Genomic DNA, 27,746 nt, shown 5'->3' with positions numbered 1-27,746 from the left:
TGGCATAGGTTAAAAAGTCTCTGAAGTTCAACATTTCACTTCTACGTCAGAAATCAAACAAAAATTTATATTTTATCTCTCATGATGTATTTCATTGTTTTAAAGCATATTTGGGGGGTTTGAGTTGTAAATATAAGACAGGGTTCTCCATATAATCTCCCTATTTGGGGGGAAAACATGGGTATTAGCTTATATACGCTGATGTGGAGTCGAATAAGCTAGCGAGTGAGTGTGTGTGTATTTGCTGATTTCTAGTCAAGCAGTTCTCCTCATTCTCAGAGTCTGTAGTCAGCTGTCAGGTGGGTGCTCTCCTGCTTTGTTCTTTTGAGTTGCTCACGGACTGCACGCTGGAAAGGAACGCTTTTAACAGATTAGTGCGGGCCCTCTGCTCTCTCCTTAGCCTGCTTCGTCTACATCATAGCAGCTGCGTTATGCTTTTTTTGTGGCCCTGCAAGGAAAGGGCTTGAGAGAGAGAGAGGGAGAGAGAGAGTGAGCGCGGGCGGGCTGCGAGCCCGTGTGTGTGTGTGTGTGTGTGTGTGTGTGTGTGTGTGTGTGTGTGTGTGTGTGTGCGCGCGCGCGCAAGGTCAGCACACGTGGGAAAAGTACTTCTATGCTTAGTTTTGTAACTGTGATTGTTTTTGTTTTATGGGGCCAGAAGAAATGAAGTCATGAGACCTGGTTGTGCTCTGCCTCCGCATTTACCTGTCCTTTCTCTTTGAACTCTCCCAGGCAGCAGTACCTGTCCAAAGGTCACTATCGTTCCACCCTTTTTCAAAAGCGGCACAACTGAACTGATTGATCAGAAGGAATCTGATGAAGAGGCTCAGGGAATAAATGGAAAAACGCCAGCAAAACACACAGCTGCAAGTCCAAAGCCACAAGGTACGCCAGTTGGGGTTCTTTGAACAGGTTGGGTACATTGTGCTTCAGCGAAGGCTACCCAGAAGAATGGTGGCCACGGGGGAAGAGTTTTAAGCTATAAGTGGGAGGACTTGAGTGCATTTATTTTTTTCAGGAGAAAAGTCACTCTGTGAACCTTCTTGGACAGAGTTGGCTCTTTGCTCTGCTCTTAGAACACCTTATACATTTCTCTGTCCTAGTTCTTTTCATGTTTCAGAAATTGTTTGCATGTCCCCTTAAGGGGACTGTGGTCTGTTCATGCATTATGCCTGACTTAGCACAGGGCCTAACTTACTGTTTGCGTAAGAAATGCATGACAAAGGAATGTGTGTTTAGAAGGACTGTCAGCAGTTCTCATGACTTGCTAAATGTCAGAGGATCTGTGAAACAGATCATTCTAAAACAGTACCTAATGTACTTAGTAAGAAGGTGCCTTTACAATAGTAAGGAACCTGGGCTTGAAAAGCCTTTTTAATAAAGTCATCCATAGAAATTAAAAATAAATGGTTCAAGAATGGAGTAGCCAACAAGTAGTAAAAGAGTTATAATAGTGGGTTTGCTCAGTGACCGTTTCTTTTTACAAATAAATTTCTAGTGAGCTGGGTATTAACTTTGAGAAGCAAAAAGTTATAATTTTGATGATAGCAAGGCCCTTTGAAATGTAATATAAAGCTAAGCTCCACTAGGGTTTAATGTGTAGTTTCTTCTTAACAGGTTTTTATTTACACTGAATGCTCAACATTCAGCCAAGAAACAAACTGGGCATTTGTAATATTACTATACTTTGGAAAAATCCACTTCGATTTAATTTATTTTGTATTTACTTTGGTCTCTTTCCTGTTCTTGCAAAGAAAAACAGTGTTATAGAGAATGCATTATAAAAGAGCTAGTGTTATTCTCGAAAGTTCTTATGTTTTAAGGATTTCTGAATGAGAGCCTTAAAAGGATTTAAAATGGGGTCTTCCACATTATGGGGTATTTTTCTTTTGTTTTCACTACTAGCTATATTGGTGGTATGAGGTATGGCTATAAAGTAAGGTGAAAAAATTGATAATTCAAATGAATAGCCTATTCATGAGTTTATAACCTTTCTTTTGGCCATACTCATCCCTACAAAACATTGTGATGTGAATATGAATATAGACATTTTTTATCATGATTTAATTAAGCCATTTATTTGCAAAGTACAAAATTCCATCTTGCTTATTAAACCTGAACTGACAAAGATCAAATGGGGTAAGAATATAAAAAATGAATGGAATTTAATTTTATGTAATTTCCCAGATCAAAAGCAAGAATTTCATTATTTATAAAGCCTTTTTTGGGACGCATCTTTACATTACCTCATTGTTTTTCATAGTTCACTGAGATAAATCAGTGCAGTGTCCTTCCTGAGCTACCATGTCCTGAAATAATCATATTCTTCAGGGAGACAATATTTAACCTTGCTTTTGCTGTTTGTAGTTTATTGAAGTTAATGTATTGCTACGTAAATATATATTTACTTCCTATTTTGAACGCGTGCTCATATGTATGATGTTACATAACTCCAAATATAGTCAACTTGTAAGTATGAAGAGTACACTCTAACATAATGATGAAAAGTATAGTATAGTAAATGCATAAACCAGTTACATAGGTGTTTATTACCATTATTGAGCATTATGTACTGTACATAATTGTATGTGTTATACTGTTACATGACTGGCAATACAGTACATTTGTTTACACCAGCATCACCTATGATGGCAATAGTCACTGGGCAATAGGAATTGTTCAGCTCCATTATAATTTTAAAAGGGACTACAGTCGTGTATTTGGTCCCTCATTGACCAAAATGTTATACAGTTTATGACTGTATACAATAAACTAAATAAGTACTTTATAATTCTTTTTAAAAATATTCTTGACCCGGCCAGGTAGCTCAGTTGGTTAGAGCATCTTCCTGATATGCCAAGGTTGTGGGTTTGATCTCCCATAAGGGAACATACAAGAACCAACCAATGGATGCATAAATAAGTGGAGCAACAAATTGATGTTTCTCTCTCTCTCCTTCTCTCTCTCCCTTTTCTTTCTCCATTCCTCTCTCTCTCTCTCAAATCAGTAAAAATTATATATATATTATATATATATATATATATCCCTTTGCGGTCGTATTAAATTTGGACATGGGTGTCGTACTGGTCAGAATTAAGAGCTTTCAGAGAAATTATGAACTGATACATGAATGAATAGAGTTAAGATTCGTACGGTTCCTTGCTGTGGTGGCTGAGAGCAGACATACGACCCGAACGGTAAAAAAGCTTTGGTGGCTGAGAGTAGACAAATGACCGCAAAGGGATATATATATTATATATATTATATATATATAATATATATATGTATTCTCACTCATTTTGGACTCTTTCCTGGCCCCCTGGTTAAAATTTTAACTCCACCTTCACTCTGACATTTCATTATTTCCCCATCCCTACTTATTTTCTCTTTTATTAAAGTCTAACCTACTATACATTTTACTCATCTGCGTTGAATTTCTTCCCTGCCTTTTGCTCTACTGCATCCCCCATGCCTACCACATAGCATAGCAGGTCTTCATCAATACTTGTTGAATGAATCCCTGCTTTATCACCACATTTCCTCCACTTTCTTTGTTTCTGCTATTTTTTGTTTACAACTTAGAATGTGAGCCATATGGAGACCAAACTCCCTGAAGTGAGGATATGTCTTGGCATTGTGAGATCAGCTGCCAAATAGATTGGGCACTACTTATTGACTTATCAACCGCTAATCTGTGTTCCCGCACCCTCTAGTGAAAGGAAGCTACTTTTCATTTCTCCAAACCCTTAAAAACATCCAAACCAAGGCGGAAAAAAGAAGGGGATGCTGATGGCATTTCCTGTGCAGATGAAGGGATTACCACACCGACACCTGTGTTTTCACTATATTGCAAATCCTTACAAGTTATGATTGGTGAGGCTGATGAAGCTTCAGGTTCATTATGTAATTTTAATTTAATTTAAGGCTCTTAGTCTAGATCAGTGGTTCTCAACTGGAGGCAACCCCCCATTGGTATTGTTTTTGCTTGATACAATTTGTGGGAGTTGCTACTGGCGTCTGCTAAATAGAGGCTAGGGATGCTGTTCGACATCCTACAAGACCCAGGTCAGTTCCTCTACCTCTGTCCTAAAGAATTATCCAACCTGAAATGTCAATAGTTTGTGCAACTCTAATCTAGATGCTAAGAACAGCCAATAATTAAATCTTGTTTCTCATGTGAAACACTAATAAGATCATAGCTATAATTTATTATAGTAATTTAAAAAATTTAATATGTTTTTATTGATTTTAGAAAGGAAGGGAGAGAGAGAGATAGAAACATTAATGAGAGAGAAACATCAATGTCGATTGGCTGCCTCCTGCACACCCCCTGCAGGGTATCAAGCCTGAAATGCAGAAATAGGCCCTGACTAAGAATTGAACCAGTGACCTCTTCGTGCATGGGTTCATGTGCAACCACTGAACAACACCTGCTGGGCTATTGTGGTGATTTTTAAAAGTAGAGATAATATTGAGTAACTTTATTAGTAGTGTTTATGTAGTAATGTGTCTGGAATAACATCTGGTTTATGTTTATTAATTATCAATAAGTAAGTACTTTTGAAGAATTAAAAGGAAAAAAGAGCTAAATTTTAGATTAGTGATTAGATAAGCTTGCAATTTGACTCTAAATTGGAGCCTGCAGATTTAAAAATGAGTTCCTTCAATAGTTTGGGCTTGTTTTCCCTCAGCCTTGGAAAACACCCGAAGGCTTGGAAAACAATGGTTTATTCAATTCATACCAATCCTATCAGTCAAACAAATAAATTACAGAGCAACTTCAAATGTAAGTCTTTCTTCTGGTTCACCACTTTTAAAATTTGCCTATTTCCTGCCATGCTAGACATGACTCAAAATAACTTTCTTAGCAATTAAAGCTAATAGTTCTTTTTCTCTTAAGAGCTTTGATCCACAACATTCTCCATAGTTAACTATTTTGATAAAACCCATATACTATCACTTCTCTATCATTATACCTAAATGTTTAGAAAAGTTTCATGAGCTTGGAAAGCCACATTATTGTTTGAATAATTTAAGTATATTTATTTATTTATTTTTTAATTTTTAATGTTTCTTTATCTGTATTGTTGAGACCATTACCGATGTCCCCCTTTTAACCCCACTGATTCCCTCCACCCCACGTTCATCCCACCCCCCAGGCCCTCCCCAAAACAATGTCCCCATCCATGGGCCGTGCCCATAAACATGCACGTTCCTTGATTAATCTCTCCCCACCCACACCCCTCTCCCTGCCTTCCCTCTGAAATCCCTCAGTTTTTCCAAGCTTCTGTGTTACTGGATCCACTTTGTTCATCAGTTTCTTTTGTTTATTATATTCCACATATAAGTGCGATCATGTGGTACTTATCTTTCTCTGACTGGCTTATTTCACTTAGCATAATACTCTCTAGTTCCCTCCATGCTGTACCAAAGGCCCAAAGGTCCTTCCTCTTCACAGCTGCATAGTATTCCATGGTGTGAATGTCCCACAGCTTTTTTATCCACTCATCTACTGATGGGCACTTGGGCTGTTTCCAGATCTTAGCTATTGTGAATTGTACTGCTATGAACATAGGGGTGCATAAGTTCTTTGCGATTGGTGTTTGAGGTTCCTTAGGATATATTCCCAGAAGTGGGATCACTGAGTCAAATGGCAGGTCAATTTTTAATCTTTTGAGGAACCTCCATATTGCTTTCCATAGTGGCTGCACCAGTCTACATTCCCATCAGCAGTGTACTAGGTTCCCCTTTCTCCACACCCTCGCCAGCACTTGTAGTTCTTTGACTTCTTGATGGCAGCCATTCTGACAGGTGTGAAGTGATACCTCATTGTGGTTTTAATTTGTGTCTCTCTGATGATTAGCGATGTTGAGCATTTTTTCATATGTCTCTTAGCCATTTGTATGTCCTCTTTGGAGAAGTGTCTATTTAGGTCCTTTGCCCATTTTTAATTGGGTTGTTTGTCTTCCTTTTGTTAAGTTGTATAAGTTCCTTATATATTTTGGATATTAACCCTTTATCCAATGTGTCATTGGCAAATATGTTCTCCCATACAGTGGGCTCCCTTTTCGTATTGATGATGGTTTCCTTTGCTGTGCAGAAGCTTTTTATTTTGATACAGTCCCATTTGTTTATTTTCTCCTTAGTTTCTCTGGCCCTAGGAGATGTATCAGCAAACATATTGCTGTGACAGGTGTCTGAGATTTTACTGCTTATGTTTTCCTCTAGGATTTTTATGGTTTTATGCCTTACATTTAACTCTTTTATCCATTTTGAATTTACTTTTGTGTATGGTGTAATTTGGTGGTCCAGCTTCTTTTTTTTGCATGTATCTGTCCAATTTTTCCAACACCATTTATTGAAAAGACTGTCTTTCCTCCATTGTATGTTCTTGCCTCCTTTGTCAAATATTAATTGACTATAATGGCATGGGTCAATTTCTGGGTTCTCTGTTTGAATAATTTAAGTATATTTAAAGTGCTCAAACCTATTTCATTTGCTTCTAAAGTAAAGCATTCTATGTGGAATGTTCAATTCTTAAGGATAATGTTATAAATTTATAATGCATTAATATATAGCCAGCTATTGTTTTTCATAGTAAAATAAAAGCAATCAAAATGTAGTGGGCATACTCGCCTTGGCCAGTTTGGCTCAGTTGGCTGAATGTGGTCCCATGCATGGAGAGAGGTCACTGGTTCCATTTCCAGTTGGGGCAAATGCCCCGGGGCATGCCAGAGGCAGTTGATCAATGTTTTTCTCTCTCATCAATGTTTCTCTCTACTTTTCCCTTCTACTCTCTCTAAAATCAATAAAAACACGTTTTTAAAAATATAGTGGACATCCCCAAACTTAAACTGCAATTAGTGTCTCATTCTTCATAAATACTTTGCTTAGTTGGAAGTTTTTGAATGATTAAATTGTTTTGTTCTATTTACTGTCTGTAAAATTGGCTGTCATAGAGCCCATTTTACTTATAGTCATCTAGATATTTCAAACTTAGCATGTCCAAAAATGTCCTATTGATCCTTCCTCCTAAAATTGTTTTACTATGTGTCAGTTGATGACAATTCCATCCTTCCAGTTGTTCAGGACAAAGGTCTCAGAGTCATCTCTGACTCCTCGCTTTTTCTCTCATACATCACATCTAATCTACCAAGAAATCTACTTTTGAAATCTACCTGGAATCCAACCAGCTCATTATTTTCTTCTAAACACCATTATCTCCTGCCTGAGTTTTCACAATAACCTAACTCTTCTACTTCTCCCCGCCCCCTAAATTCTCAACACAGTGGCCAGGGTGAGGCCATGGAATTTATGTCATATGTCACCCCTGTGGTCAGGACTCTGCAGCGACTTCTCATTTCATGCATTTCAAAATCCGTAGAAGGCTGTACTTTATCAGGCCCTGCCTCTGATCTCAATACCTGCTCTTGTGTGCCTGCTCCTTTGGGTCCAGGTACATTGGCCTCCGTCCATGTCTAGCTTTTGCTCTGCATGATGGAAACTCTTCTGCAAATGAGCCCCTCAGCTTCATCAAGTCTCAGTCCAGTCAGAATTTCTTAGAGAGGCCCGCTTTGCACACCCTACTCAATACTGCAATCTGCCCTTCCCTCCTCCCCCACTTCCTGCACCCCAGATCCCTTCTATCTTATTCTTTTAACTCCTGCCCCCCCCCATTTTCTCTTAGCACTTATCACCTTCTGATACATGGTTTACTTGCTATAGTTTTTGTTTTTCCTTTTTTTTTATTAATATAATCAAGCGCATAGAACTTGATAGGTATTCAATAAATATTTGTTGAATTAATGAAAAAGTAAACTTAAAAAACAAAACAAAATAAAAAACAACCCTTAACAGCCTGGGTGGGTAGCTCGGTTGGTTAGAGCATCATATGGATACGCCAAGGTTGCGGGTTCGATCCCCAGTCAGGGCACATACGAGGGTCAACCAATGAGAGCTTTTAAATAACTGGAGCAAATCGATGTTTCTCTCCCTTTCTCTCTCTGTTTCTCTCTCTCTCAATTCAGTCAATAAATGTTTTTTTAAAATCCTATAGTATAGATGTGTAAGATTTCTCTAGGATATGTATTTTGGAGATGTCGAGTTCTTTTTTTTTTAAATCCTCACCTGAGGATATTTGTTTTCAATTGCTTTTCAGAGAGAGTGGAAAGGGAGGAGGAGAGAGAGAGAGAGAGAGAGAGAAACATCGATGTGAGAGAGACACATTGATCGGTTACCTCCTGCACCCAACCCTACCCAGGGTGGGGATCGAGCCTGCAACTGAGGCACATGCCCTTGGCCGGAATTGAACTTGGGGCCCTTTAGTCCTCAGGCCAGCACTGTAACCACTGAGCTGAACTGGCTAGGGCAGAAATGTAGAGTTCTTAATGGTTATATTAATTTAGATTTACTTTCAAAATGTATGAGACTTCACATTGCTTCATATTCTCATTGACACTTGGTATTATTGTCACATTTAAAATGTTTGGTTACTCTGATGGGGTTGAAGTGGTATCATATTGTGGACTTAATTTGCGTCTCTCTGATTATTAGTGTGGTGGAACACTGTTTTTCCTGTTCACATCCTTTGGGCTACCGGAGAAAGAAGTAATAAGTTGAGTTTTAGTCATAATGAACTGGAGGTGCTGATAGGACACCTAGGAGATGTTCAGAAAACATTTCAAAATGTTTACACCCTCCAAAGTGTAAAAAAAAGATCAGAAATAGAGAGAGAGGGACAGAGAGAGGAATCATTTTCACTTTTTAAAAAATTAAATTTATTGGGGTGATATTGGTCAATAGGATCATTTTCACTTTTTAGCTATATCTTTTGAGAAAAGTGTGTATTATTTTCTTCTAAGACAGTGTTTTTGACACTCAGCCATTCATGTATCATCTTGAGATTTTTGTAGCATTTGTGCTCTTTTTTAAAAAAATTTATTTTAATTCTCACCAGAGGATATGTTTTTTATTGATTTTTTAGAGAGAGAGGAAGAGGGAGAGAGAGAAAAAGAGAGAAACATCGATGTGAGAAAGAAACATCGATCGGTTGCCCCCACTGTATGCGCCCCGACTGGAGATTGAACCCGTAGCCTTTGGCGTATGGGACGACACTCCAGCCAACTGAGCCATCCAGCCAGGGCAGCATTTGTGCTCTTTTATTTAATATATGTATACTTACTGATTTACTGTACATTTGTGTCATCTCTCTTGCTAAAATAGATGCCTCTTCTGTGCTCCTAACGTAGCTCTGTACCCAATGCCCACCTTTGTCAATATCATTAACCTATATCCGCTCGAGACTATGAGCCCCTTGATGACACAATTAATTAGTTCCCTCATGCATTCCACAAATGTGCCACAAGCACTGTGCACTGGAAACGTAGTTGTGATCAAAACGGACGTGTTCCTACCCTTACAGAGCTCCAGCCTCGTGGAGGAGAAAGCTTTACATCTGTAATGTATTTAATACTTGATTGCTGCTCTATTATTTAATACTACTTACTACTAATAATTATAAGCACTTTGGGGGAAAGTACACATTGTTATGAAACAGTTTAAGAGATAGACATCATTGAGATGGCAAAGGTCGCTGGAGTCATCTCTGAGGACCTGACTGGCTGCTACTTACTATTTTACTTGAAACTTTCAAGCATCTAACAGTGTCTGGCACATGATAAATAAGAAACATTTGCTGAGTAAACGCTAGGTTAGGATGAGTTATTTTATAATAATCTTTGCAAACAGAATTATAAAGAGCATATTTACTTCCTTCTTTGAATATTCTAGTTCTGAGTGTTGAACTCCTAATGTTAATACTATTTTTTTTTGTTGGGGTATTGCCCTGGTTTACTATCTTGGTATGTATGGATTCCTTACAGGAAAATTTTCCTTAAGGTTAACAAATATCACACTTATATAAGCCTCCTCCTTCCCAATAGATACTATATTAACCCCTCCCCCAAGCATGTCTTGGAAAATAATATCACTTTTATAAGTAGAAGCATGTCGTTTTTCCATTGGGATTTTCTTCTCATTTGTGTTGGAAGGGAACGAGATGAATTGTTACACTTGTAGCTCATTGTGATATACATTTTATGTTTCTACTCTGTACGAATTGATAACTGGCACAGAAATGATAAGATCTAGGCCCATGAGCATCAGGCAACCAGTTGTTAACTGAGTTTGTAAAAGAGATGACATGACTGAAAACTAGGGTAACCAGCTCGGGGAAAATGAGGCATGTCATTAGACAGAGACTTGATTCCCCAGCCTTCTTCCAGAAGTTAGGAAAAAGGTTTGTTTTTTAAATCCTCACCCAAGGGTATGTTTCCATTGATGTTTAGAGAGAGAGAGGGAAACATCGATACGAGAGAGAAACATCAATTGGTTGCCTCCCATAAGCGCCCTGACCGGGGACTTAACCCGCAACCTAGGTATGTGCTCTGATCAGGAATCAAACCTACGACCTTTTGGTGTTTGGGATGACACTCCAACCAACTGAGCTACCTGGCCAGGGCAGGAGAAAGTTGTTTGTTTGTTGTTTGTTTGTTTGTTTAAAGGATATGATTGTATTTGATTTGTTAAAATCAGTTAAAGAAAAGCATATATATGTTATAATCTTTTATCCAGAATGTAAACTAAGCTCTTATGGATTATTACATTTTCTTATCTACAGAGTTTCTCATCTGTTAGGGGAATATCTGTAGACATTAGTATTTCAGGAAATGACCTATTTCTATTCTTTTAATTAAGTGAAAGTCTTATTATAAGCAGAAAATTTGTGGTAAAATGATGCAAGCCAGCTACTAATGTAGCAGACAATAATAGCAGAACTTCTATATCCCCCTTTTGCTGGATTTATGATGAGGGGCAATGCTGATAATGGAAGGGGCCAGCGTCTGGATCCCAGTCATAAAATCAGATTAGCCTTGTTACCCCAGGCCTACCACTTAACCTCTCTAAGCCTCATGGAGCTGAGAGATGAATAATGTAAATAATTTTTATCTAAGATCAAATGAGATAAGGTGCTTTTGTTAATTGGGAAGATGCTGTAGTCAAGCAGCATTACTGTAGTTTGTTTTGTTGCCTTTTACGTTCGGCTTACTAAGTCTGTGTTCTGGTAGATCTGTTATTCACTCTGTTATTAAAAATGTGTTTTGTAACAAGCAGTATATCTCCAGGAATTAGTTTCTTTTCTCTGACTACATAAGTAACTGCTATGTTATCTCTAATAGTGTTAGAGTGGCGCAGCAGCCCTGTGTAGGCCCCTAAGTGTTTAATAATACCATGTTTAATGTGACCTAAAATTAAAAGAACCACTTGAATCTTGGAGATGAAATTTCCACAGGACACAGAGCAAATGTCCAAGATAGATAAAGGCCCCTTGGTTAAGTGTTAATACAGAGCTGACAAACTCTTTATAAGAGTTTGATAATGCTGAAGGTTTATATACCCAGGACACCAGATTTTTTTGTTTTGTCTTGTTAAGGAAATACTGAATGCTATTAATTCTTTTTCCACAGTGCCTCCAAAGCCATTACATCTGCAGAATTCACCTTTGTCCAGTATACACCAAACCCCTAAGCATAAAGCTTTATCTAGTGCAGCACCCAGGATGGAGGAAGTTAAACCTGTCTCTGCTTCTTGTGTCTCAAAAGAAAAATCCAGTAAAATATCAGATCTCATCAGTCGCTTTGAAGGAGGCAGGTAAGAGCTCATTTACGATGGGAGAAGGCAAAGGGGAGACAAAAGCTGAGTTCTGAAAAAAATGATAGGGCCATAAGTTTTCCAGATCAAACATACATCTTCTTCCATTGGCTTTGGTAGGCCTTTAGAAAGAGTGAATTTTAAAAGTATTTAATCTTGCCCTAATATAAATTGTCATTTACTGTTCATTGTCTATGTGCAGCTCTTATGTCACCAGCTTCTTCATCACATTGTGTGCTGTGTAGATCTATAGATACGCTCTCTCACTTCCTCTGTACCTGTGTGCGTCCTTGGGGTCACTGTCTTGGTCCCTGGATATATATCTGGGTTGGAAAGGCAGGAGATTGGCTCTATCTCTGTTTCTTGCTTTGTATGTTTCTGAATGTGACTGCAGGGGGCCTGTTCCATCTCTGTGGGCTTCTTTCTGACCCACTTTATTTAATGTGGGTCTTCTATATCCGTCAGGTATATGTTTCCCCTCTCTCCACACCCCTGCTCTATATACTAGGCGTTGTGAAGAGATATTGGCAATAACAAAATTCAGGCTAAGTTTCAGTCTTGCACTTATTAGATATAGTTTTATATTTTTTAATCCTAATGTTTCAAAAAAGATAGGTGAGATAATGTATATTTCTCTCTTAAAGATAAAAACAAACTCACATAAGTTGCTTTTCTACTTACATGATTCTCAATTGTTTTTTTCTTAGAATTCCCATCATTGAAAAAATAGAATTTTTGAAAAATTTTATGAGAAGCATTTTTTAAAAAATTAAAAAATATATATGTATATATATATCTTTATTGATTTCAGAGAGAGGAAGAGAGAAAAAGAGATAGAAACATCAATGATGAGAAAGTCATCATTGATCGGCTGCCTCCTGCATGCACCTGACTGGGGATCTAGCCCGCAACCCGGGCATGTGCCCTGACTGGGAATCGAGCCTCAATCTCCTGGATCCTAGGTCAACGCTCAACCGCTGAGCCACGCCCGGCTGGGTGCATTTTATTATTTTTATGTCACCCAAAAGTCTGTATATAATTTAACAATATATATAAATTTACTCCCATCCTTGAAGTTACCTATTTCCATTAATTCCAGTGTAATATGTAGGAGTGGTTTCCCATTAGGTGGTTTTATTATTTGCAGGATTTATTGTTAGGTATGTAATGAATCAAAGCTTGGAAATACTTTCAAAATCTTCTGGAAATTGTGACCAAGTACAGAACTGCAGTGTCCCTCACTTAAAATGAGACTATGTTAAGTAACAAGTTCTGGAGGAAATTAGTTCATAAGTCTGTCTTTAATTTTCATTCACAATCAATTGTGGGAACATGAGTCATGAATATTTAAGTTTCAACATCTCCCCCTCTGAAGAAGGATTTTTAATAGCTTTGTTATCTTAAATTATAGTAATCTTTACTAGAATGATCTAATTCCACTTAAAAAATTTTTGTTTCTCAGGACAAGTTTATTTAATCGCACAGAGAGCGACCCCTTATATTTTCAGGTTTCCAGGGCCATGTCCATGACTGTATAATATAATGAGGCCTGGCCCCCTGGCCCATTCATAGTAAATGCCAGAACCTGAATCCCCTGCGTGGGTCAGTATTCCAAAGATTGAGCCCTCTAAACTTCACAAATCTGATAACCCACTGTTTGCATTCCTCTCCATGCATGAAAGGTACATAGTTTTCCCACTTAGTGATGCTAATTTTCTTTTACTCTTTCAAACTTCACAGATTCAAAGTCACATTTTGATGCAAAGCTTGAAGGTTGGATCTAAGGAGAGATGTGCTGTAATTGATGACATTTAAAATAAATTTGTTGTAGGTGAAGCTAGGATGCCACGTGAGCATTTTGGCAAATCTGGTGAAGGACTGTTACTTGTGGCCAAGTCCACCACCAATATGAAAAATAACTATATGTTCTTAGTGAGGTGTTATCAGTAGAAACTGACCCAAAATGTCTGAAGGGGTTAGTATTGCATTGGGTCTATGGGGCTTGAATGGGAACTTTATATTTCCTGCTGAATGATGTCCATGTGCCTGCAATATAGCTCTCAAGTTATACCCCAGTTGTTATAGCTTAAACCAGCACTTTGTGGACTAGAGGGAGATGTGGCAGGCTATGAGTTCCCACACTAGATGGACAAGAAGAACCAATGTCTATTATATTGGGGTCATAGAAGACCATATTGTACTTGTTGAGACCTTACTCATGTGGCGTAGTTTCGCTCTTTGCAATAATCTAGGTAACTCTGTTTTATTAAGATGAGTGACTTAGAGGATATACTTGAAGCAAGTGAAATTTTATTTTTTACTGTGGTTTATCTTTTTTTTTTTTTTTGAGAGAGAGTAAGAGAAACTAGTCTTTTTAACCTATAAAAGACTTCAGGATTTTAGAAATAAATAACATTTTCCCACAAAACCAAACATTGTTTTTTTTTTCCAAGGACACAGCTAAGTCAACTGTTTCACTCCAAAGCAGCAGGAATCTCGTACGTACAGGTTCAACCACTGCTTTTGCTAATCTGCCCCCCCACCTCATCCCCTACCCCATTCCCCCCATATTTCCCCTGGATGTCACTTATTACAGGAAATTCCTGCCTGTCATCCAAAGCAGTCCTTTCCAGAAATCCTAAGCAAGCCCAACATTTGTTACAGTGGATCTACTGAGGGCCTTTCCAATGGGTTGCTGGTTGCTGTTATGGATGGCCAGACAAAGGAGGACAGTTTAATTCAGTTCTCCAAGGACTGTTTGGGAGATTATCTAGGCCAAAGGTATATTGTTGTAGAAGGCAACTATCATTGATGGAGTGTGTCACCTTTATTTATTTTGATGACCTCCAACTTTTACATATATGACATTTTCTCCTACCAATTTTTTTTTTACCCCTGTGGCGCTGTACTTGACCATGTCTTTTTCCCTCCCTTATTACTTTCCTGCTGTCAGTTGCTATTCCCTGTTCCATTCTCCAGTCCAGATCAGCAGTATCTGGGAGGAGGGGAGTGAGGGGAGATGGTGGTGACACATATCCCAGCATTGTCCATGGCCCTTGGTGCTGTGCCTCCCCCCACCTCCCTTTACCCTATGACCCCTCCCTGCACTAAGGAGGCTGGGAGTCCTGGGCTGTCTTCCCGTATTTGTATGTAGCCTACTCACCTCTTCCTTACTCCCTCCTTCATGGTCCAGTATATTTATTATAATGTGAGGTTAAGACCGTGGGATTTGGTATTAGACTTCATGGTTTGAACTCTGGCTTTATCATTTGTTAGCCATGCGACATTGCCACATTATGTAAGTTTCAAAGCCTGGATTTAAGGGGTCCCTATTTTGGAAATATTATGAAGATAAAACAAGATACCCATTGTGAAGGGCTTGGTGTAGGCTCTGGCACTTAATAAATGTTAGCTGCTAATATTGAATGAGTGCCATGATCTTCATCACAACCCCAGTTATTTATTACTCATCGAGTATTTACTGAGCACTTTCCATATGGCTGAGAAGTGGGGATAAAGCAGAGAACAAGACAGGGACGTTCTGTACCCTCACAGAGTATTAGCCTAAATTTGTCTTTGTTCCTCCTTAGGTCGTAGGAATCTCTCCAAGACTGCAGCCCAGAATTTTTCCACCCTGGAATCCTAGATTAAAATGCTATACAAATATTTCCGTAGGAACATTGTAATATATCGGCAGTTAGGTTCCATCATACTATTGTGGTTCTCAATGATGTCAAGTAATAATAAGGGCTTTAAAAAGATGAAGATAAGATGTGTAATTTGTGGTGGAGTGTGCTGTAATAGAGAGAACAATCCAGGAGGTGACATCTGAGCAGAAACCCACATGATGGGCAGGAGTAAGCCACACCAATGTCTTGGGGAAGGTTGTCCTGAGCAGAGAACGGCAGCACAAAGATCCTTAGATGCGTGTGTGTGCTTATTGGGAGTCAGGGGACAGCAAGGAGGCAGGCATGACAAGAGCACTGGGAGTGAGGAGGAATGGAGTTCAGTGACACCAAGGCTAGCAGAGCACATAGAATCCCGCGGGCCATGGGCAGGATGCCAGATTTACCTTTGAGCTTGTGGAGAAGCTCACATAGAGCTTGATCTCTGTGACCAACTTGGAGAGACTAGATTAGAGGGGATCAGGTGTGGGAGCAGAGAGATCAGTAAGGAGGCTACGATAGCATGTGTGATAAAGTTCCTGGGAGTGTGTGTTCTACTTTCCTAACAAAAGTGATTTTTGGTTTCCAACCTGTCCGCATATTAAGAGTTGACTGTATTTGTTTTTAAATGTTAAGAAAGTAAAAATCTTGGTAAAGGATGGTTTTATGAAATATAAATATTTCCCATCTTGAAGTCTGTATACTAACTAGCAATATTGATAAACAGCCCAAGGAAACGTTTCAGACCTTATGAAGTTCAGGCCTAGCGTCTTTACTTAAATGTTTCTCTAAGTGTGACTAGCATTGCAAGATATTGAAAACTACACTGAAATATTCTTATCTGTGTTTCTCAAACCATCAGAGTGCGGAAATGTCTTCGCTCGATATCCGTTAGAATAAACTTGGTTTTATTCTAGAGCTTGCCCATGCCAGTGTTTTCACACTTCCTCTGTATTTTACCCTTTAGCGCATTATCAAGTTACGGCGATGTGAAGAAGAATTCAGCTATGAACCTAAATGCTCCTAGGACCCCGGGAAGGTATGGATTGACAACCACACCTCAGCAAAAACTGTCCGCCCAGCACCCACCACAGAAGCCGGGAAATGCTCCAGGTCCAACTCAGGGAGTACAGACTTGTGTTGCTAACGGTGTAATGGAGGCACAACACCAGGTGGAGTGCGTGGAGGAGAACATGGCCACTGTTAGCCCAGATACTCCTATTCAAACTGCTGAACCCTTGCCTGATACGACCTTAGTGAATGGAGCGGGAGACGAAAGTACTGCGGGCCCCACCTCACCCACAACAAATGACTCTGATGAAAATGCTTCTGACAGTAGCTGCAGGACTCTGAGTGTGGACCCAGCCCTCCCCCTGGAAGAAGGAAGGGCAGACACAGAAGCCGAGGCCCGGGAGAGGGAAAATGGAGAAAGCCCTCTGGAACTAGAACAGCTGGACCAGCCCCAGGAGATGAAGGTAAAGTGTGAGACCAGCTCATAAGTAGGAGGGAGCCCTCATCGCCCCACTGCTGTTTTAAAACTGTTTCATAGCACCCATGATATGAATGAGTTAGATCACCCTGGCCACCAGTTCAACAGTTTTCTAGCTCTAGCTGCTAATGGGTGTTTTCCCTACTCTCTGTAGCTTCTGTTGATCTATTGTGATTACAAGAGTCAGAATAGTGTGAAGACTGATACAGGAAAACCATAAACATCACTTTTATTTACAAAGGAAAAAAATGTTCTTTGTCACTCTAGGTGTTAGAGCTACATCCATAATATTTATGTTCTAAGTGAGAGGAAATTGTATAATCTTTGCTTTTCAGACATTTCTAATCTAGTAAAAGAAATAGACTTGGATGATTAACTTGTACTAGCAAATGTTTCTTGTAAGGACATGAAAATGGAAGTAGTCACAAATTACTCAATAGCTATCTGTAACTCTTTCCAGGTTTCTAATTTCTTTAAAAAAATTCTAATTAATACACAATTTTATAATTAGAAGGCTCTTTAAAAACCACCTTAGCAAGCAATTCATTTATAGAAGCAAAAACAGTCCTGGAAAGCTGAAGTGATTTTCTGGAGTTACAATAATAGCCGAGACCCCTTGTGTCCTGATTCCCAGGCCAGTATTATATCCCTGATGCCAGAGTTCACAAACATAAATGCCAAACTGTAGAAAATGTCAATGAATGCAGCAGCCATGAGTGATATACTAGAGGGAGGCGAGACTGCAGCAAACTGGAAGTTGATATCCTTTCTAAAGAGGGCAGCAGTCCAATGAACCACCTGAATGGCATTTCTGCCCATGTGCTAATGAAGAGCTGATTTGTGGGTGAAGTATGGTCATAATTTACCTGTGCTCCATCAGAAACTCTGATACAATTGTAGTGATAAGACCTCTGTGTTTATGTTCTTTAACCATGTCAGTATAGTGCTTTGGAAATATTAATAAATAATGGCTTTTACAAAGTACTTGGGATTTCCTGGATCAAAGGTACAATGTAAGGATCGTTATAGATCCTGGAACAGAAAGTTGTTTACATCTCTGAAGACAAGAAAAACGTTTCCACTACTTAGTCTCTTATCAATTTTAAATGACAGTCTGTGTAGGAGAGTTGAGAGTTGAAAATTTGATAATTATGGGAAAATGTGTAAGTGAAAAATCCAAGTCCTAAATCTATGTACTTTTTGTTTATGGTGCTGTGTCTTTTTTTAAAAAATATGTTTTTATTCATTTCAGAGAGAGGAAGAGAGAGAGGGGGGAGAGAGAGAAACACCAATGTTGAGGAAGTCATTGATTAGCTACCTCCTGGGGATTGGGCCTGCAACCTGGGCCTGTGCCCTGACTGGGAATCAAACCATGGTCTCCTGGTTCATGGGTCAACACTCAATCACTGCGCCACACCAGCCAGCTATGGTGCTGTGTCTTAACTGGCATTAACATAGGCAGAAATTCAAAAGGACTGATAGATAGTAAATATTAGAGTAAAGCGTGAATGGTTGATGTATTTAGAACTTTAAAGTGAAATACACCTTATGGTACAATTTTCACTGCCCCTGAAAAAAAAGAAAATTCCAAAAAAGAGCCTCTGGTTTGTTTTCTTGAGGTTAGGGAATTGGTTTTAAATGCTGACTTTCAAGCAGGGAAAGCTCAAAGAAGGAAGTGCGGGGGGGGGGGGGGGTGAGTCACACTTGGTAACATCATTAGAGAAACAGGACATTGCAAAGTGAATATCTTAACATCTTGACAGAGTGTGAGTGTCTCTCTGCTTGAACCATGGTGAACGGAAAAGGTTAGAACCAAGAAGCTCAGAGCTCAGACATCTGTCCTTAGCGCTGGGATGATGCCACGAGCAACTATTTATAAAACAGTAAGAGCCATTCTTATTAAGGGAAATATTTTAGTTGGTAATGATGCCTGTGGTTGCTGGGTACTACTTTTCCCCACCTCTGTCATATATTATTGTGTATCTATTTTCAGAGATAAGTCGTATGTGGTTTGGGAGAGACTTAATAGGGCTTTGCTATTAAACTAGTGAAATCTAGAATAGTACAGCTGGCCTTTCTCCTAAATGGGAGTTTAAGTAGTGGATGGCATGTGCTACATGTGGGAAGAAAAGAATTTCTTTTTCTCTGCAGAGCTGTTGATCTGAACACCACATGGGTCTCCCATCTGAGAAGGAGCATTAGGATTTAACTTCCACATGGTGACCATGTGTTCTCCTTTGCTGCTCTGACGCTTGTTGCATTGCCTTTCCTTGTTCCAAAATGCAAGTGTTAAGGTGGTAAATTTTATATTATGTAACATTTTACCACAATTAAACATAAAAAAGAAATCTTTAAAAAAAATGAAAAATTTAACAGTATATAGTGAACCAAACAGTTGGAACCAGGAAATTTTAATGCTGCTTCTGGCTTGTCCACTAACTAACAAACAGTATGAACTTCAACAAGTCAGTTCTTTGTGCCTTTAGTTAAAGGATATAAACTGAATATGATTATAAGGCCCTTTTCAGTGATAACGGCATAATTCTCTGCTGTTATATGTAGGTATGTTCCTTTGTTAGCACAGCCCGGACTCCAGATCATCAGCTGCTTCTTAAACTGTTTGATGTGTTGAACTTCTAAGACATAATGGAATATTTGAGTTTCACTATGCAGACAGCTGAAAAAAAAATTTTCAGTCTTTATGTAACTCGACAAAGAGATGTACATCAGAATAGCCTTAAATAAGTTTTATTCATCCCTGAATTAAATTTAATGAACACTTCCCAAGTGCCCACCAGGAGTGGGAGAAGGAGGGGTTGGGGGCTGGAAGGTAGGAGTAGAATAGAATCACAAAGATAGTTCATGAACGTAGATACATATTAAAATGCATCTTGAACAATCATTATTAATCATTGAGACCTGACTTGAAAATAGTCTTAGCTTATGTAACTGTTTCATTAATTATCTCATGTATTTTGATCAAGAATCACTTTCAGTGGTGAATAGAGCATACTGTTCTTTTTACTTTGTAAAGATAAAGAATACCTACCTTATTGAAACTGTTGACTCCACCATAAACAGATTTTAAAAAAACCTTAGAGTCAAAGGAAAATTGTTAACACTTTGTGATACCTTTATCTCTTATCCACAAAGTGTTACAGTATCTTTAAATTAAGGTTAATCATGTATTACAGCAGATTAAAAAAGATTGAGATCTACTGAAGGGGAGATGTTGTTATAAGGAAACATTAAAACCCCTAAGTTCCAGGGAAGTTAGAGGCAAAGAAATATCGTGTGCACACGTGTGCTGCTTGCACAGGCATGCTTACTTGAGGAGACTGGCGGGGAGCGGGGCCTTGTAATAGTATTAGAATTTCTGTTTGGCATGACAAATTTGGGTTATCATAAATATCTTAAATTATATTAGGAGACTCAGGTAAATGAGTCAGTACATTTTGGAATAAATGTCGTGAAAAATGGTCACCTTTTCTCAGATTTGTAGGCTTTGGTGGGTAAGTTTTAGTAGATGTGCACTGATGTGGAATGCTGCATTCATGGAATATGCCATTTAAATGTAAATGTCTCTTTAGTTTGCATGAGCCTTTTTTAAAATCCTCACCCGAGGATATCTTTATTTTTTTTTAGGGGGGGGGAGGGTGAGAGAGAGAGAGATTGAGAGAGACAGAGAGAGAAAGAAACATCAAGGGGTTGCCTCCCACGTGCGCCCTGACCGGGGATCAAACCCACAACCTAGGTATGTGCCCTGGCTAGAATCAAACCCGCAACCTTTTGGTGCACAGGATGACACTCCAACCAACTGAGCCACCTGGCCAGGGCTCATGAGCCTTTTAATATCCAGAGACATACTTTAATGTGTTATACTGGTAGATTTTTCTGAGATTTATTGTTTTCCTCTATAATTTCAAATATAAATGTGTGTAGATATAAGCTTTTTAAGACTAAAGCTTAAATAAATAACAAATCTCTGTTAGCAGTAACATAAGCTCAAAGTAGCAATGTATTAAACCTCTAATAATACCAGTTTTATCAAGACTATAAGAGAAACAGTTTTTTTTTTTTAAGTCAGAATAATATTATTATGTAGAGTTAAAATATCCACAGGGATGATTTCCTACCTCATAAAATGTAGTATCAAAATAGATTTATATATTTTCCTCAATATAAGTAACCTCACGCCCCCAAAGTCTCTGATTTTTTTGCCTTTTTGTCTTTCTCCACTACCCCCCCCCCCAGGAAGGAATGGAATTTTTGCAAATAAATTAACTGTGTATAAGCAAGTTCTCCCTTTTTAAAATCCAGTCCTAGGCCAAAACTTCTTTAAAATATAACTTGCCCTAGGATTGTTGGCTTTTACTTTTGTATCAAAGACTTCTTTCCGAACATGTATCAATAGTCACGCTGAGTGAATGGCATTGTCCTCAGTTCATCACCTAACGGGAAAAGGGAGGAGGTAGTTGCTATTGTCTGGCTTTGGCTCCATGACTAGAGCTAATCTGGCATCAGGCCAGACCCTAGACCCCACCCGATGGGCAGCTTTATTGCATGCGCCACAGTCTCCTGCCATTCCTCCTCTTCCTCCTGCTCCTTTCTTCTCCATTTGTTTGGGAATCATTGTTGAAGGTGGTGGCAGATGGTGTGTCTCTCAGTGGAACCAAAGGCACCTGACAGGCTAGCTCAGTAGGGCCATGCCACCCTTCTGGTGCAGCCCATCTTGGTCCCAGTGGTGTGGGGGTGCCTCAGCCTTACTCTGTGTACTAGGATTCTCTCAGTGGTTTCTTGTTCTTAAATAGTTGGTAGTCATTCTTGGTGGTGGGGAAGTGAAGCCAGGAATAGCCTATGTCCCGTGCTGGTTACGTCATTCTCTAGAAATAAAATTTTTTAAAGGTAATCTTTCCTTTCACCAAAAATGAAAGAAATTACATAATCAAGTAGGGGATAGATGAAGAAGGAAGTGGCCAACCACAAAATGGAGATTTATAGAAACATTTTAAAACTTTTTTTAAACATGTCAATGTTTATTTCCGAGTTATTTCTGGTTTCTTAATTATCACCTTATATATTATATTACTACATGAGCCTGAGGCTTATAACTTTTGAACATCCTCAAATTAAAATTAAGAAGATAATCATCTCCTAGGGAAAAGAATGACCCAATGAAATTCAGAAGTAAATTATGAATAGAAAACCATTGCTTTAATTCAGATCAGCTCATGTTTCCTCTTTTTCTGTCAAGTTCTCCCCACTGAGTTTAATTCTAATTCTTAAAACGTGATTAATTTTACAGGATATAACGTGAGGTATCAAAGTCTTCTGGGAGATAGGACAATCCTCATCTTGGTTATCCATTTCTTATGATGGTCAACAGGCTTTGTTTTTGCTTTTGTTTTGGTAAAGCTTTAAATTTCTATCAGTTCACTTCTTAAAAACTAAGGAGGACAACTGTTGAGGTCTAGTTAGATTTGAAGACATAGTAAGTGACTCCTTAGCTATTTCTTCTCTCGCCAAACCAGCTGTAATTCCAAGCAAGTGAAAGTGCTACCAAGAAATTATCCATCTTGACAGATTGGTCTTTTGTTGTTGCTATTGGTACAGTGAGAGCTCCAACTACAGTCATAGGAGTATTAAAACAATGTTCAGGATAACAGAAAAGTTGCCCACTAACCATGTGGATAGTTCATAAAATTCTAGAGGATGGCTTTTCTTTACTCGCTTATAACTGAATGGTGAACTCAGAAACAACTTTGTTTTGTGGCAACTTTGTTTAGTATGTTGGAAAGGTATGAGAAAGAAATGAGAAGAAATGAACTTCGGAGAGTCTGTACCTGAAAATACCACCTATTGTGCAATCTGAAAATTCAGTGTGCCAGGTACACTCTCCAGGTGCTAAAAGAAATGAATGAGACAAGTCCCGCCCACAAAACCTCAGTCTGCTGAGTGGAGAGAAAACACCAGGAAATCACCATAATATGGGGAATGCGTGCTTCAGAAACACAGCTGAGGAAACAAGGGTGCCTGGAGGATGGCTGATGGGGGGCAGGCTGTAGAGAAGCAATTGAATTGGGTTTGATGAAAGAGTGGGAGGTTGCTGAGTGGTCCAGAATAGACGGGAAGGAGGTTACGAGTGCTTCTAGGCAGAAGGAAAGTGGGAGGAATGAGTAGAGGCAAAAGAGTAGATGTCATATTTGGGGTATTTCTGACCTCATAGTAAGAGACCAGAGGACTAGAGAAATGAGTGTGAGGATAGACTGAGGGGCTTCAAAAGAAAGTGTAAGCTAAGGACAAATTGCAATGGGTTTGCATTGCCTACGTTGTATTTTCTCCCCCTGACTGAGAACAATGAAGACTTTTAAAAAGATTTTTGAAAGCCTGAGTAAAAATTAATAATTCTCATAGGAAGTCAAGAAAATGCAGCAAAGCATAGAAAACACAAAAAGCATCCATAGTTCTACCACCCAGAGAGAGCTGCTTTGATGTTTAACATTCCACCTTGTTTTCCTGAGCCAATTTTTTTAAAACCATATTCACTAGCATAAAGTATGGCCATTCTACATCCTGTTTTGTTGGACGAAGCATAGGTTCTCCCCCTCCACACACACGTTATTTCAAACTTTCCGTAAGCCTAGTGCTATCTGCCTCAGAGACAATTAAAGCATGGAAGTGACATGATCTTACACCTGTGGGTTTTAGAAGGATGAGTCAGATTAAAGGAAAAACAGATGGAGCAGTGTACTTAATAAACAACTTCAGGAGTCCAGGTGTGAGAGGATGTGGCCTTGCTGCAGCAGAGGCTTAGGACCAGGAAGAGAGACTCCTGAGGATCCGGTGACTGGATGTGGGAATGAGTCATGTTCAACTCCTGGCTTGGATGAGTGGCACATGGTGTACCATTATTACACGACAAGGAAATAAATGGAACAACATATTGGGGGGGGGGGCAAAAAATAAATTGGATTTACACATATAGAATTTGAAGGGCTTCTGGGATGTCCAGCTGAAGATTTCTAAAACAGAAATGGAATATTCTGGAGACATTGTGGTTTATTGGTTGAGGAGTAAGGCTTTTGATTAAAAAGGAGAGTTCAAGTCCCAGCTCCACCACTTGCCAACTAGGTGACCTTGGACATGGCACCTTAGCACTACTCTCCAGACCTTGATTTCCTAACATGTTAATGAAGTAATTGAGGGGCAGACAGGAAGGAAAGGAACAGTGCTTGGAAGGAGGGCAGGGCGTAGAGTTGCTGATTAGGTTAGCCTCGAAAAACTGTTTATGACACCCACAAGACACCCATTTGGAGGTATTGACTAAGCAAGTGGACGTGTGAGTCTGGAGCTCGGAAAAGTCGATGAAGAATGTAAGAGGATGTACACAAGGGCGTGATTAATATTTCCAAAATAAAATATGTAGGAACAGAAAAAGGCCCAGGCCTGCACCCTGGAAGCACAAACGTAATCAAAAGAGGAACACAGCAAATTATCTGAGAAGAAAAAGAAGAAGAGAGAGTAATGCGAGAACCAACGGGCTTGAGAGGGTGGAGCACATGGGCGTATCAGTGAGCTTATGGGGACAGTCGTCATTTAGAACTTGGAACTCTAGTTAACCCGGAACCCTAGGCCTTGCCTTGGAGAGTACAGCTAACTAGGTCAGAGAATCTGGGTAATTGAATTAAATTGAGTGAATTTATATTGTGCATATACTGAGGGCAAGGCACTGCAGTGAACACAATGAGGAAACTAATGGTTGAGATGGAGGATTGAGATAAATAAATGACCATCATTTAAGATACCATGAGATGGAGGGGAAAGGAGAATTCAAAGATAAAGCTAAGGCTCTGAAGCGTACCTGAGAGGGTGAATTCCCTGTTGTGAGCAGAAGAGAAGTCAAGCAGAGTCTGGAACTCAGTGAGTGAGGTACGGAGAGACCACCGCGTAGAGATGACACCGAAGTTTGGTGCTGGATGTGTCGGATTGGGAAGTGCCCCTAGGGGCCAGTGAGATGTCCTCAAGGGATGGGGCTTGGAGCTTGAGGACAGTGGAGAAGGTTAGCTCTTGTGATAATTTGAGACCATGACTCTGAGGGTCCAAGTCAAAGATGATGGGACCAGTCAGTCTTTCCAGCATTGCTTAGTGGCCTGGAACTCAAGAAAGAGAAGCAAACCTGAAGAGGGAGTAAGCCAGGACCAGCTAGTCAGCAGTGCCAAGAGAACAAGGGGATAATGGACACAGTGTTGCCATGAACCAGAAGATATGGGACAGTCAGGTGCGTGGAGGTCACAATGCACATATAGATCCAGTTTAGTGCGGGTGTGAGAGGAATGGAAACATCAGATCTGGAAAACAGCAGTTGTTGTATGTGGCTTTCAGATACAAAAGCAAAACAATTATGTGCTTACAAAAAGAAAAAGAAAACAATACACTGTAACCTGGTAGTCAGGAAGACAAGCTCAAGAGCCAGACTCTAGGTTTGAATCCCAACTCAGCCACTTACCAGCCGTGTGACCTTGAGCAGGTCACTTCAACCTCTCTGTACCCAGTTTCCTCATCTGTGAAACGGAGATAACAATGCCTACCTCATAACATTGTTACAAGGATCAGACCATTTACTAGTTGTAAAGGACTTAGAACAGTGGCTTGAAACATAATAAGAGCTTTGTGTTTGTTAAATAAACATAAAATAAAGTCCTGTTTCCTCATTTGTAAGTCAAGGTGAATAAGCCCGTGACCGGAGATGTCCCTCAGTAGATCCAGAATTCAACATATCCTGCCTGGTATATATCCTATCACCTTCTGTCATTTCCATTTTAAACAGGTACTCCTATGGGATGCACAAAGATACGTTTGGGTACCTCTTCCTTTTTAACCTAGGTTTCCTATGTTTTGTTTCTCTTGCCTAAAAACCATAACCTGTTACAACATAAGGCACTCTTAATATGTACAAGATTTTAACTCTTGGGAATTATCATCAGAAATATTTATAAATGACCTAATTTCTTGGATGTTCTGTCTAGACTTGGGACAGGTTAATTCAGTTATTGATTGTATTTGTTAAATTCTTCTTGGTGTCTGATCTGTAATTGCTGCAAACCCCAAAAGATGGCTTAGTCTATGTATACTAAGTTGAATATAAGAGGAGCAGAATTCTCTCTTTGCTGCCACTTACTTCCAAGATGTCTGATGTGACGCAAGTAACCAAATGGCCCTTGTCAGAGCAAGCTCTGTTTCTCCCTCCTCCCCCGCTTATCTCAAAAGGATGTCACTATATCCTTCAGATTAGAAGCTCTCACACACACCTGTTCTCCTGTGTTTTGTTTTTTTGTTTGTTTCTGCTGCAACTGTGTGTAGAGGACATAAGATTGGAAAACCATTGGTGCTCGGTCAAAAGCAGGTTTAGACTTTGCTTTCAGGGCTTCTGGAAGATCATGCTAAAATAGCCCGTTTATGCTTGTGACACTATATTGTGAAGCACCAGGGCAGGAGTAAGGTCTGTGTGTCCTAGTGGGTAATCCCCTTTTTTTGTCCTGTGACCCTGCTGATAAACTTCTTGCTGATTCCAAAGCTTCCCTGAGACCACGTGACCTTACTTAGGGCATTATTACATGATCTTAATTGAACGCAAAATCTGTGTTTTATTCCCTTACCTTCTCCTTTTCTTGTTCCCCAAATCCAGAGGGAGTTCTCTTAGTTAAAAGGCTGTGGCAGAGCAAGAGCTTTGTTTTCACAGACCTGGGTTTGACTCTGGCTCCATCCCTTACTAGCTGTATGACTTTGAACCACATTGAAGACTTCGATGTCTGGAAATACATTAAAAACGATGCCAAAATTTTGATGCATCTCATGACTTGTGGTACAAAATCAAGTGTGTATTCCCTGAGTTGACTCATCTCATTATGAATTAGTGGGCTTCAGGGACCACAGAGTTGTGTGTACCTATGCAAAGCTACATCTTCCTTCTCCGTGAAGAATATAATTAACTGACAGCAGATTTGGGCAGAAACTCCCTAGGGCGAAGAACTATTCATTCTGGTCCTATAAAAACCTGATAATTTATATACATACTATTTTTAATATAACTTCTCATAAATATGTGGGAAAGGCTGTAATAACTTTCAGTAGATTTGATTCGATGCTTTAGAAAAAAATTATTTCGGCTTAAAATGAAATCACATGAGAACTTGTATTGAAGAGTTATAAAGCATAATTGAAGAGTTATAACGCATACCACCAATATCGGATTCATTTTAAAATAATTGGCCCTGGCAGCTATGGCTCAATGGTTAGAGCGTCGGCCTGTGCACCGAAGAGTCTCAGTTTGATCCTTGGTCAAGGGCAGGTACCTGGGCTGCAGGTTTGATCCCTGGCCCCGGTCAGGAGACAAACCCAATCCCTCTATCGTATAGAGGGACATCAAAAGTAAGATATTTTTAAAATAAAATATTTATCATTATTTTGAAAAGTCAAGCTTGTGTATTAGCTTCTAATAAAATCAAATAGGATTACTTATTTAATCAATATTGTGTAATTATTAATGTTTTCCAGAGAACCACAAGAACAAATCATTAGACTTCTTAGTAAAGTGCTAAGCACAAAGTAGGGGTTATATACTTTTGAAATGGCAAACGGTAAGGACCAGTATTATATAACTTTACCTATTTAACTTTCTATTTTTAAAAAAATTAGGCTACAACCCCAGTGTATCAACAATTTTATAACTATCTTGTCCATTATTTAAACATAAGCCTAATAGAGTAATAAGAGCCCCAGGCATGCAGAGGGATCGTATATTTCTCCCTAAATGTACTCGTAGATGAGTTTTAGTAACTAAACTAGTTTTTTAGTAACTAAATTAATTTTTAAAGTTGGAAGCTATC

General features: G+C 39.2%; 1 protein-coding gene across 2 annotated transcripts in view; it reads left to right on the top strand.

Moving 5' to 3' along the window:
• The window catches only part of FGD4 (FYVE, RhoGEF and PH domain containing 4), an 83,992-nt gene that overhangs the window by 24,246 nt on the left and 32,000 nt on the right, over positions 1-27,746 (top strand). For both annotated transcript variants that reach the window (XM_016201445.2, XM_016201444.2), the window contains exons 2-4: positions 730-882; positions 11,523-11,706; positions 16,339-16,846. In XM_016201445.2, the coding sequence (XP_016056931.2) occupies positions 730-882; positions 11,523-11,706; positions 16,339-16,846 (845 nt within the window). The remainder of the gene's footprint in view (positions 1-729; positions 883-11,522; positions 11,707-16,338; positions 16,847-27,746) is intronic.

This window comes from Miniopterus natalensis, chromosome 2 (assembly GCF_054644295.1).
Source record: "Miniopterus natalensis isolate mMinNat1 chromosome 2, mMinNat1.hap1, whole genome shotgun sequence".
Classification (NCBI taxonomy): domain Eukaryota; kingdom Metazoa; phylum Chordata; class Mammalia; order Chiroptera; family Miniopteridae; genus Miniopterus; species Miniopterus natalensis.
The sequence above is the reverse complement of the archived record's forward strand: the minus strand, read 5'-3'. Positions and strand labels throughout refer to the sequence as shown.